The 13,036-nt window shown below is 39.6% G+C and overlaps 2 protein-coding genes across 8 annotated transcripts in view; one reads left to right on the top strand and one right to left on the bottom strand.

The window, feature by feature from the left end:
* The window catches only part of bmp2k (BMP2 inducible kinase), a 38,607-nt gene extending 35,968 nt beyond the window's left edge, over positions 1–2,639 (top strand). For all 5 annotated transcript variants that reach the window (XM_027138435.2, XM_027138434.2, XM_027138433.2 and 2 more), the window contains exon 16: positions 253–2,639. In XM_027138435.2, coding sequence (XP_026994236.2) covers positions 253–1,640 — 1,388 coding nt within the window. In that variant the 3' untranslated portion in view covers positions 1,641–2,639. The remainder of the gene's footprint in view (positions 1–252) is intronic.
* A 539-nt stretch (positions 2,640–3,178) lies between these two features.
* paqr3a (progestin and adipoQ receptor family member IIIa) lies at positions 3,179–12,560 on the bottom strand. Of its 3 annotated transcripts, none has more exons than XM_027138438.2 (7): positions 12,377–12,560; positions 11,584–11,802; positions 8,321–8,483; positions 7,554–7,709; positions 5,339–5,536; positions 5,037–5,127; positions 3,179–4,157 (listed from the first exon to the last, which is right to left on the bottom strand). In XM_027138438.2, exons 2-7 carry the CDS (start codon positions 11,769–11,771, stop codon positions 4,015–4,017), a joined length of 939 nt encoding a protein of 312 aa, XP_026994239.1. In that variant the 5' UTR covers positions 11,772–11,802; positions 12,377–12,560; the 3' UTR covers positions 3,179–4,014. The 3 variants fall into 3 exon arrangements, with proteins under 3 accessions (XP_026994239.1, XP_047674617.1, XP_047674616.1); XM_047818661.1 differs by lacking the exon at positions 12,377–12,560 and adding an exon at positions 12,097–12,316; XM_047818660.1 differs by lacking the exon at positions 12,377–12,560 and adding an exon at positions 11,996–12,017.
* Positions 12,561–13,036: the final 476 nt, after the last annotated feature.

Raw genomic sequence — 13,036 nt, 5'->3', positions numbered from 1 at the left:
TTTTTTTTGTTACCTCTAGATCTATTTTCATATTAACACATGGCCCATCTCCCACATTGCAACACTTATGTTTCTAAAGGTTTTTTCTCCCAATATCATGCCAGGCAGTTCATACCTTTGCTTCATGTTTTCTTATTTGGATCTAAATCTCGAATTTCTCTCCAGATTCCGGTGAAACTGTGCTATATATAATATTTAATAGAATTAAATATAATTTGCATATGACTCTTCCTGTTGTCTTGTCTCTATCAGGACCTGATCTTCAAACAGATCAACAAAACACAGAGTCTGATACTGCCACTGATGTACTATCTGCTCATGAAGAAGACGTCCAACCACCAGTTACTAGGGAACAAACGCCTGTGAAAAAATCCAGCTCTGCTAGTCCACTTCCTCATAAAACAGGAGAAGAGTCAGAGAGTGACTTTGAGTCAGATCCTCCCTCACCTAAAAGCAGTGAAGAAGAAGAGGTGGAGGAAGAAGAAGGCCTCAACAGTGAGCATGAAGACACTGAGCCTGAGAACCTGGGCCAGAGGCCACTGCTTATGGACTCTGAGGAAGAAATTGAGGAAGAGGAGGACAAACACAGCTCTGACTCTGAATGTGACCAGAGGAAAGCAAAAGTTACTACTAGGAGACAACTAGGAGACAAAGTTTCTGCTAAGGAAAGTGCAAGAGGTGAACCTGGAACCAATCTAATCACCCCTCCGGACTCACCCAGTGTTGCCATGACCAGTGCGAGTACAGTAGATGTATTTGGTGCAATGCCCTTTACTGGTGGTAGTCAGCCCCGAACACCACCAGAGAACATAGATGTCTTTGCGAAGGCTCCTTTCAGACAGGCAAGTCAGGAAAGTACCACAGAAGAGTTTGATGTGTTCACCAAAGCTCCCTTTAACAGGAATCTTTCCAAGTCAAGCAGGGGCAGTGATGTTCCCACTGGACAGTCACCCCCAATCTCTCCAGCCAGTGTAGACGTTTTTGGCTTCTTGCCCTTCCAACCCAGCCACACCATACACACCTCCAGAAGCCAGGAAGACATTTTTGGCCCAGTGCCTTTTGAAGAGGCCCAAAGCCCACAGCAGCAGAAACTAAAGCAACGAAGCCTTCAGAAACTCTCTTCACGCCAAAGGCGTACCAAACAGGAGGCCAGCAGTGGTAATGGAAAGCGCCACCACAGTACCCCAACAAGTGGCCGAAAGAGCAACAAGCCCAGCTTCCGTACCCCAGAGCGTGCACGGCGGCACAAGAAAGTGGGAAGAAGGGATTCGCAAAGTAGCAGTGAGTTCCTTAGTGCCTCTAAAGAGAACATCAGCATCAGCATGGGGGAAGTGAAAGAGAAAGGGCCATCTTTGCCTTCTGAAGATGCGGTGTTGGATCCCTTTGGCGCCAAGCCTTTCCATCCACAAGACAGTGTTCGGCATGTACAGCACCCAGGCATGGGGGACAACAAAAGTGATGTCAGCTCAGCCAATAGCAGATCTCGGACTGGTTCTCTGCAGGAAACATTTGATGGGAACAAGATGGATGACTTTGGGGCTGTGCCCTTCACTGAAATGGTGATCCATAGCAAGCCTCAGCAGCCCACACAAATGGATTTTGACCCCTTTGGAGCTGCACCATTTCCTTCAAAGCAATGAATGTCTCGTCTTCCGGCACACGCAGAGTGCACATGCACAAATGCTGCTACATTATGCAAAGTCAAAAAGACTCTTTTTGAAATGTACCTAACAGATGGCAGCTGTGTGGTGCGATCTCAGGCCGTGGTCCAACAGATCACAGGCCTTTGTTTTGGTTGAAATTCAGATTTACAGCTTTTTAAACTATTAACACCTAACTTGATATTTGAGTAACGTTTTCCTGAACTTGACTTGAATCTGTGTATGGATTGATTTTTTTGCATTGCTGAGAAGCTGTTTATGCTGCAGAACAATGTTCTCTAAGAAAACATTAGCAAAAAGGTGACGGTATCCTTTGTTATTTTTAGAGCCCAGGTTTAGCAATGAATGAATCTACATGCGTGCTCAATCACAGACCACCAAATTATCAACGGTCCTTGTGTAGATTGTTGCTACCTGATGGGTCAGTTTCACACCATATTGCCTTACATGGGTTTGCTCCACCCTGCTTTATTGTACCTCAAATACACAAATGGTTGTTTTGGTGCCTTTTGTGTCAACAGAATCATTTCTGTGTAGGCCTTTTTCATTCTTAGTCTTTATGTACCATTCTCTATGCATAGTGCACCATTTTAAGTGCATTTAAATGGTTGTTTTCTCCTAAAATCTTAGACTAAAAAGCGAGACTCGACAAAGTGATTGATGTTTTAGCTTCATCATATTAAAGAACCTTGGACTGTTATGGGTTTCATTGTGAAGTTTCACACAAGAGACATTAAGCCTAATGTTATACTTAACATGTTAATAACTAGAATGTCAGTCCTGCACACACACTTTTGAAATCAACCTACAATCATAGACAGGCCTTCATACACATAAAAAGGGAATGGACATGATGTTTGTACTTTTTGAATGTATTTTGTTCAGTTTTCTTTTGTACAGAATCTTGAATTCAACTAACAAAGCATATAAACGTACTTAATTTAACTGGAAATGAACAGAAAACAGTGTTTTTCAGTATAAAAATGGAACAAAGACTTGGGAAACCATCACTGACTACAGCCACATTGTTAGCTTATCAATTGATCAACTAGCATTGCAATATTTACTGTCTTTATTTTTCTTATTTGTCTGATTTGTCTTGCTACACTGCTCTCTAACAATGCAATAAAATACTGAATTCTTATTCTCTTATTGGTTTAACTTTGTTCATGTTTAAATCACTTTTTTGAGAGGCCATTTCTCAAGCTTTTCACTGAAAATAAACAATAATAATAAGACAGTGTACAGTTTACAATTTAACAACCTGAAAAAGGAAATCTCTCAAAGGCAAATGCTTGTCACGATATAAAAAGAAAACTTGTGTTACTAATCTATCACAGCAGTCTCGACAATACACCTAAAATAAATTATGCAGGATTACACATTTTGCACAATGATTAATGCCTACCAAAAAAGTACATAATACAAACAGTTTTTAAAAGTACAACACATTCTGAGGAAGGTGGTACATTTAAAAAGCTGATACTTTAGTTTTTGCAGTAAAAAGGCAGACATTATTAATACAAAATATTTTTTTTAATTGAGGTCCCAGTGTCTATTATAGCTTGTCAAAAAAAGAAAGAAAGAAATTTTGTACCACAGCATTTTAGAGCTACAATGAACCTCACGTAACATACATTTTGCATCGCATCAGATGAGTCTGCACTGCGTCACAGTCCGTTTTTTTTCTTCAAATATTAAATGATCCTGGTTCAATTTCACCAATGTACTGTAAATCGCAGCATACGAAAAGCTGTTTATTTTATTTGTAAAAACATCTAGTTCTAGACTTCACTGTTGCAGCATTAAATCTTTGGTATGATATCTAAAATACCACTGGGTAGTTTGCTGACAACCGAATTTCCTGCATATTCTCCCCTTTTCCACTCTATGTCAGTGGAACAGACTCATCATTTCCTAACTATAATAAAAGTACTGATGAAAATCGTTCTCTCACCACCTATCATCATTCATAATGGCCCACATATAAGACTTTACCGATGAATACAGCCATCATTACATGGTCGTGTTTTTTGTAGAAGTACTTCCTACTGTATCATCATCTACAGTAGTGCGTGGTCCTTTAAAACTAAAGCACGTCGGATGTAATCGCTAGGCACTTCTACTATACTTACAGATAAAATTGAACATGTATGCAAGCTAACACATTTGAGATTCACTATAGACCCTCATGGTGATGAAAATGGCCCGTAGTCATGATTAGCTTGAGCAATGGAGTGATAATTAAGCTCACCTGGAATAACCTCACTATGCAACAAGCTGTACGATAAAAACTGCTCTAGTGTGATTTATATTCCAGTTGTGCTGCTTTCTCAGAGCTGGTCGTTCTGCTCTAAGCATGCTGGAGGTAGACAGGGCAGGGGTGCATGTGTCTGTAGTTAGTGATAAACAGTGCAGACTGATGCCACCAGTAAAACATGAGCACCACCAATACGTGCCAGATCTGGTGGCTGGAGCCGACGTAGTTCATCTGACCTGTAGGGAAGAAAACACCAATGTTTTAGGTTCAATTCAATTAAACTAAACTCAAACCTATTTGTATAGCACTATTTACAATTGACGTCATCTCAAAGCGGCTTTACAGAACATAAACATAGAACAAAAGGTTATTATAAAGAATAATAAAGATTAATATTAGAGATATTTTAAATGTTTTTGTATTTATCCCTAATGAGCAAGTCTGAGGTGACTCAGGTGACTGTGGGGAGGAAAAACTCCCTTAGATGGTAAGGAAGAAACCTTGAGAGGAAACAAACTCAAAGTGAAACTCATCCTCATGTGGGTGACACTGGAGGGTGTGATTATAAATATACAGTCTGATAAATGTTGTATTGATGAGGAGGTTGTCCTCAAAGACCACATGGAGTTGGCATTTCCTCTTTAGTATAGAGACTAACTGGAGCTGGAACATCTCTAGATGCCTCAATCTTGGTCTCAGGTCCTCTGTAAGCTCACTAATAACCATATCCCTGAACATAAATCACATTTTGACTGTGAAAGATAAGTCAATCGAACAAAAGATAAGCATTAATGCCAGGAGATAGAAGGAGTACTGTCATGTCATCAGGAAAAGCCTGGAAACAGATCATTCACACACTGGGATGTGGTAAGAAAATGAGATTCCGGATGGTAAACTGTCCCTGCAGGCATATTGTTGATAACTGTCCTGTGTGTGCTTGTGTATTTGTCCAATAAACATCAACTTTATTGAAAAGACAAAAAATGTAAAAAGATGTCCAAAAATTTTAACTTTACAAACTTTTTACAAACTACTCACCTTCTTAAAAAAAAAAAAAAAAAACACACGCACACATATGTATATATTTTTATACACACACATATTTTGTCTCTCACCTGGAAAGTAGCGCTCAGGAACTTTAGAGACATAAAAGATGAAGGCAACTACAGCAAGCAGATACATTATAAGCACTCTGGGAATAAAATCCTGGAAAAAAAACAACAACAAAGAATTAAAGAATTTATGAATTATATATTATTAATGAGATCATAATTAAATTATTTGCTAGCTACTTTGAAAAACTAGAACCAAGTTGTATACGTCATTACAACAATTCCTTGTATGTACATTTTACTATGTCAAAAAAGCAAATTCCAAATCAGAAAGTATTGGCACCCAGGCCGCTGCTTACGTGTACCTGCACTATTTCTGAGCTGAAACCTCCACTAAGCCAGATCCAGTGGATGGTAGGGATGAGGCCGTAGGCCACTACGGAGCAGAAGATGGTAGAACGTAGCTTCTGCCACTTCTTTGTCAAGTAAAGGGGGTGTATCTGAGCAAAAAACTCTCCTAGTGTCATAGCCAGGACCATAACCAAATACACCTGCCGCCAGTACTGAAAAACATGGGAGCAGAGAAGGGGGAGAAATAAATAAATAAAATGAGACACAGTCCACCCACAGGGCTATTGCTGTAAATGATGAACAGTATAAACACCGTGGTAAAGAATTAAGTAATAGCATTAAGAATTAAGTCTAACAGCATTTCAAAAACAAGTTCAAGTGCCTTGTTACTGGTTAACGCAAAATGTATTAAAGACCAGAACAGTGTTCAAACTGCTGACTGTTCTGGACGATGTGTCCCACCCACACCATGGCAAATGAGCATCTTAGGCACTTAATGCTAAATTACTTACTTTAAAAGTTCAACTAATTGAATGAGAATGTATCCATAAATCAAGGCCTGAATAAACTTCCTTTAGGACATACAGTACAGCACTGCAGCCTAAATAAACTTCCTTTATTGCTAGAGAAAGAAAATGATTTTGAGGAAATATTGAGAGAGAGAGAGAGGGAGAGAGAGAGAGAGAGAGAGAGAGAGAGAGGGAGAGAGAGAGAGAGAGAGAGAGAACAGTCTCTCTTTCTCTTGGGGGACTTGGCTGATTGAGTAGTCACCCAAAAAGCAGAGCTAAACACTTGGCAGGGGTAGAGTGGAGATGGCTCACCCACGTGTGTGAATGTCATATGGTGGGGAACAGGAGTGACAGAGCGGGTCCTCGAACATGGCCATCTGCTTTGGGCTGGAGCAGATTTCCGCCGCATTCTGGGGCACAATAAGCCAGCACTTCCAATATGTGGGGGGAGGGAGTGTGCTGTGTGTGTGTGTGCGCGTGCAGAGCGGTGTGGCCAATCGCGCGGCCCACCGCAAAGAGCAAGTGGGAGTTGGGGGGTGGGAGGACGAGAGTGAGCAGCCTGCTCGGGATGTTCAAGATCCAAGTTTCTCTAAAAGCTCGCTCGTCGCTTGCTCGAGACAAAGGATACTCTGTTCACAGCCAAATCTGTTTAGTCAAGAAGTACTTTATAGGAGAAAGTCGAAAAAAGAATTTAACGCAACAAACACAGCAGATATTACATACACCATGTATACAACAACTACATCAAAAGTGCTGCTCTGCAGTAAAGTTAGATACGGTTAGCTGTTTGAGAAAGACTATCAAAATATTCACAAATATAAAAACTGTATGCATCATCCGCAGGAACCCACACACGTGTTTTCCTACACAAACGTGTGAACTTTTGCTCTGTATCTGTTGCACAGGTACCGTATGCCCACAACAAAAGCAGGCTGACCATCTGCTATCACACCGCTTTGGGATGATGCTTCTCAGGCCAACTAATTAATCTACCCCAGTCTGAATCTCACCCCGCGTACACACACAAATACACACACACACTGCAGGCACAGTATAAACACTCATCTTTTCATGTCACTCACATGGGACAGTTTATTTCTGTGTGAATTGGATTCCAGCTAAATGCTAATGACTGAAAGCAACTTTGCAGTAGTTTCCAGGCCAGTTACACAATGAAGATAAATCCATCTGATTACATTTTTCCTTTCAGGTGAGGCAGCATGCAATCCAAAATTCATTGGGAGTTCAAGATTCAGTGAAGAGTTAAGTGACTCGCTCATGAGTCATAAGGATCTGAACTGACTTACTGAATATCTGTTTTTTAAAAATATCTGTGTATGTTAATACCATACTTTGAGTTTGTGAGTGTTATTTGTCTTTGTGCTCCTCTCTCAATCGTTCAAAGTTCTAAAAGTGATATGTACGATTACTTCCGAGGTGTTTCGCTGTGAATGAATGATACTAAGAAAGCACTGGAATTCAGACTGCAGTTCACAAAGTCAACGTGAAACAGCATCAAACCTTTTACCCCGCAATCAGCCTGAAGGGCTCTATTCAGCTTCCTGTTACTTTGTTATTCTTCCCTGGAACACAGGTCTATGTCACATTGTTCCTGTTGTTGGTTAAGTAGAAAACGAATAAAAAAAAAATGAAAAGAAAAAAGTCCATGCCATGATGCCCTAAAACATTTTACGGACCAGATGTACATTATGATACGTACGTTATTGCAGTAGAAAGCGTAGAAGACACCTGGAACGTAGCAGCCCAACGTTCCGATAGAAACCCCTGCGTAATCCAGTGCCATCCAGCGCCGGCTGTTTTTTTCCGAGCGATGACAGCAGAACAGGTGAAATCCCACTGAGCACAGCATGCACACCTAAACAAACCAGAGCCCATGTTTTCAGTCATGCGGGCCAATTAAAAATAAAGATATACAACAGGCCAATTTCATGTTTTCAAACAAGCGCCCACCCAATTGTGATATTCGGTTCAATATGGATCGCCCACAGTTCTGTATTTTCTGAGGTCATTCAATTATGCGATTATCTTAAGCCTACCTAGCATACGCACACTGATGCGGTTTTTTTCTTCTCCCTCTGATTATTCTGGCATGATGTTCAAAGTGTATGTTCTGGGAATTAGCAGAGTCTCTAAGCTACATCCTTATGCCTGAGAGTTTAACTGCCAAACTAGGAGGGAGCTCAACCACTGAAAATAGAAGTATGGCACACTAACAAATACAAGCATTAGATTAGCTGACTTCAAAAGGTGATAATTTGAAAACAAAATGTTGTGCTACTTGGCCATGACATACCTAACATTAGATTAGAAATTTTGAGATCCGTGTGTTAAGTAAGTACTCCGTGCAATACTAATACAAAAGTCATTATTACAAAAAAAAAATACTCTTTGCTGTTTTATAAATTCCTTAATATGTTTTCCAAGCATGTGTAAAAACACCCAAAAAAAAAAAACACCAAAACAAACCTGGTAGCAGAAGAGGCTTATAGAGTAGATGACGTAATCCTCTCTGGAGGCTCCGACCATAGGCAGCACAGCTACCATATCATACACTCCCAGGGAGAAGAACAGGAAAAACCCAAGCAGGTGACTCCAGATGTTCACAGTCTCATTGGAAAGGATGAAAAGACTAGAAAAACAACAGGATTTACAGTACAGCTGGAGGAAACCACAAAAGTGCAGGTTTTATTTAGGCAGGGTTGTGCCGTTTACATGTCACCAGCACTCGTTAGCCTGCCTATTTCTGTTTATATGTATCACTCCAATACAGAATTTTGTTAGCAGGATTTAAAACCTTTAAACACTGATAGATCGGATTCAATACGTTTACCAAAATAGGTGACAGACCTAGTTTATGCCATGAATGTGTTCGTTATTATTTGTAGCCTTGCATTATATTTTGCCATCCTCTGGTTTTTGAATGGGGGTCATTGCAGAGCTCAAACTCTGAATGTCACTCATGTAATCTCTTCAGCCGATAAGCATAAAGTTTATGTGTGATTAGTTTTGTTTGCAACACCAGAATGAGCTGAAAATTGTATAGATTATGTTACCTATAATACAGATATATACAGACACATAATACAGAAATGAATGTTTCCTCTACATAGAAGAACATTTCAATTATTGTACCAGACCAGTGCTCATGGACTGATGTGCTTTGTTGCAAGCTAACAGAACTTGGAAGTCCTCCCATATGCCTCCAATAGCTCGATTTAAAGCCGTACAGTATATGAGGTTGATGGAAGAGTCACTCATGAGGCACAACTTGCTGTAGGTATTGAGGTGAAGCTCAGACAAGTGGGCATCCTGTAGTCGGATAAACTGCACTCCATATTTCACAACTTCTACCTGGATCTTGTTACGAAATGCAATGTGTATATAGATATATATATATCATATGTTGAGGAAGGTACTGGCAGAAAAATCGTGTATGTTTTCAATGCTATGGAATCTGCACTGAAATTGCTGTGCTAGCTCAGACCTACCTTGATGGTCACAGCTCTAAAAAGGAATGACACAAGAGGAATGACCTATCAGACATAAGAATGTTTTTCTGCCGATAGTGTCCATGTTGTCTCTTTAAAAAGGTCTCAAGGCCTTAATAGCCAGATGAATAACAGACAGCCCTGTAAAGCACAGGTCACTCGTCCCAAGTAGACAGCTGGCTGTGATAAACGGTTCCTTTTGCTCATGTAATCTCTTCAACATTTGGAGAACTGAATTCTACCTGGTCTCATGTGAATCAATAACGTCATGTTCACACTGCAGGTAAAAGTGGCCCAAATCCGATTTTTTTGGGGTCAAGTGACCAGGTCAGACTTCTTCAGGAGCAGTGTCAACACTCAAATCTGGCCCAGATCTACATCGACATTCGTCACAATTTTGCGCCGGCGAAAACGTGACGCAAACGTGACTGGTAACGTGTGTGTGTTAAGAGTGTTATATGGTTATGTGAACCAGCTCATAATGTTTGCATTGAATACATCACATTATAGCATTACATGATATGTTTGCTTGCACCAGATGATACAATACTTCCTCCATAACCTCGCCAACTTTTTAGTTCAATGGCGTGCTGCGTGCGACGTCATTGTTATTGTTCGTTTGCGCAATCGGGTCAGTTCGAAACAGCAAACAGTTCACACTGGTATCTGATATAGGCCACATTTTAAAAGGTGATCATGTGAACAGCCAAACAAAAAAAAATCAGATCTGAGCAAAATATCCGAATTGAGCATTATGAATTGCAGTGTGAACGTGGCCTAAGTACATGTTCTGCCACTTTCACTTGCTTTTGTATCTGGTTAAGCTTCTCTGTTGCTTTTATGCTGCTAGAATCACACAATTCCAGCTGGTGAAAGATCTTAAGGAGATGCTTTTAGTGCATGCATCTTTGACCAACAAGTTGAAATTGTGGTCAAAACATGGTAGTGCTTCCACCCAGCCTTATGCAAAGCACAGTGCATATGGTGTCACACCTACTGTAGCACAAGTCTGTGATAACTGCAGGCACCTTAAGTGAACATACTCTCTTCAGACTCACACCAAAATAGTCAGCCATATGTTGTGCCCTGACAGTTTTCAATAAAATAGTCAATATGCCTCTGTGGTCCAACATGAGGTCAACCTGTCCTTCATGATCGCATGGTATGCATGTTTGGCTTTACAGCCAGCATATATTTTGCTAATTGGTCCTTTCATCATCTGTTTCACACTAGGGATTTGATATTGTACTGTACATCAATAGCTGTTACTAATACAATAAACCCGATGTCTTCTACTACTGAGAACTATTGGAGGTTCCTCACAATCATCCATCCTAAGCGTAGTTTCTGATGCTTCTTGAGAGACATCTATAAAATATAATACACATGTATGTCTGGACAAACTGTGCAACAGGTGGACAAGAATTAATAATAAATGCATAAACTCTCTAGCAAGCATTACTTGATGTTTAAACTTTAAAAGTTGTATAAATAAATCATTTAGAAATGATTTCACTAAGAATATCCATCATTAGATACCAAGAGACAAAAACAGACATAGTCTAATGTAAAATGTATAGTTTGAAATGTCCAGTCTGAATCTCAACACACATACGCAGCATCATATTTTTGTAATATCCTTGTAATATCTCTAATATCACCACTTGGTATCTGGCTCTCTAAAGCATTCTGCCAGAGGATTGGAATTGTCTGCTACTTCCTCTGTTCACCTTAGCTGTACTTGATCGTGCTCTTTACGGTGAGGTTTGTAGATGCTTTGTCATATTTCAGGTAATCTGTAAACGGTGGACTGTCCTTTGACATACGGCGTCATGACCGTATGTCATGACCTCAGCCGCTCACTCACATCCTTCTTAAAACCTCTGCGAAGGCTTTAGTCGAGTGTGTGAAAGTTAACTTGAACACACAGCACAATAAGAAGTGTCCCCAGATAGGATCAATCATCTTGATACACCACCACTAACTAAAAGTATTGACACTTTCCCTACTCACAGCTCCAGGATCCCAGGTTACATCATGAGCTCAAGTTACCATCAATCCATGTTCTCCTTGTGTGCGTCTTTTCCTACAGTTTACACCCATATCCTAAATACCTGCTGGGAGGTAAACAGTCTACAATCCATTTCCCTGTAGATTGAATGATCGAACACCACCCTGGATGAAGCTGTTACTGCACATGAATGAATGTGGCTCAGTGTTAAGTATAATCTGATTGCTTACCTTTTAATACACAACCTAGAGGTGAGATAAGCTCTGTAGCCGTCAGTGATGTACGGATTTTCCCTCAGAAATCCTGGTACTTGCTCATAAGTGTACAGTCTGATTCCTCTGGGCACAAGGACAGGCCAGTACTGATAACTACCCAGCTCTATGTACTGGGTATTCTTCAGCACTTTCGCTGAAGGCATCTTGTATAAAACACGGTGACTCTACATCGAGCTGGAACACAAATTTCAGTTTAGATTAGTCATGAATATCATCAATATGATGTTTATGCCACGTAGAAACAAAGCTAAAGTAGAGCTAGCTAGCTAGCATAACTACATAAGATTGTTTATAGTGTTCTGTCTAACTAGTTAATAGTTATAAACAACATTAAAGTGCATGTTCACGCTAAATATTCCGAACTGACTTGTTTACTGGGTATTAATAATAAAGTCCTCGTTTTCTTATTTTTCGTCTAACACTAGTTTTCAATGAGTAGCTCATAATGCTAAGTATAATTCTAAGAACCTTCGGTGAGCTAACGCTACTGTGTTTGTGGTCGTAGAATGTTTAAATACGTCTAAAATAAACACAAAAACACGATTTTATTCCTATGGTCTAAGGTAAACACCCAGTAATCCAGGGTTAATCTAATACTATAAACAGTAACCCGCTGTACTAGCTGGCTAGCTAGCGATGAGTTAGTCGAGAGCTTTTACAGCTAGCACTTTAGGACAGCTAATTTGTCAGGGGTTTTGTTGAAAGACACAACAACGTGTATACGTGTTTTTATAATTAGTCTACTCACCACTGAATTAGCTAAATATGTGCACCAAGCAGTCCATTTGTGTATATCAACACGTAGATCATTAACACCGACCGAACCCTTTACCCTGTCTGATAGCTAATCACAACACACACCTCTTTAGTGGCTAAAGCTAATGAGCTAACTCATCTGTGGGAGCACAGCAGACTACACCACAGACCAAATGCAGGGATCTCAAGTTTTGATGACACGCAAGAGTGACATATTTTAAATATGTCTAGACGAAAGAAAGAAAGAAAGAAAGAAAGAAAGAAAGAAAGAAAGAAAGAAAGAAAGAAAGAAAGAAAACAAAATTTATGACATAAAACATTCCAAAACTTTATATTTTAATTAAACAAAACATATTAAAGTATACAGTGCAGTGCTGGTGTTTAGTAGCCTAAAACTTTTGTATATAACTTCTGTACAATTATACATACAATGTATTGTACATATTAAATATTGTATTTTTTATACTCCCAATTTTCTACACATATTGTGCCTTACATACATCTGCACTATTTTATTTATGTGTATCTATATATACCCTACTGTACATTCTGCCTAATAGCCTTTATATTTATTTACTGTACATATATATACTTATATATACTTTACTGTATTATATATACATATATATAATTGAATGGCATCATGTTTAAC

This window comes from Tachysurus fulvidraco, chromosome 9 (genome assembly GCF_022655615.1).
Source record: "Tachysurus fulvidraco isolate hzauxx_2018 chromosome 9, HZAU_PFXX_2.0, whole genome shotgun sequence".
NCBI lineage: Eukaryota > Metazoa > Chordata > Actinopteri > Siluriformes > Bagridae > Tachysurus > Tachysurus fulvidraco.
Note: the sequence above shows the minus strand (reverse complement) of the source record. Positions and strands in the feature narration are given on the sequence as shown.

What these genes read in the sequence shown, in the direction of transcription:
- paqr3a (XM_027138438.2), bottom strand. Translation starts at nt 11,771, where the DNA reads ATGCCTTCAGCGAAAGTGCTGAAGAATACCCAGTACATAGAGCTGGGT. An exon ending in TCTAGGTTGTGTATTAAAAG is followed by an intron (nt 8,484 to 11,583) that starts GTAAGCAATCAG and finishes TTGTTTTTCTAG; the next exon opens with TCTTTTCATCCTTTCCAATG. An exon ending in TAAGCCTCTTCTGCTACCAG is followed by an intron (nt 7,710 to 8,320) that starts GTTTGTTTTGGT and finishes TGGTTTGTTTAG; the next exon opens with GTGTGCATGCTGTGCTCAGT.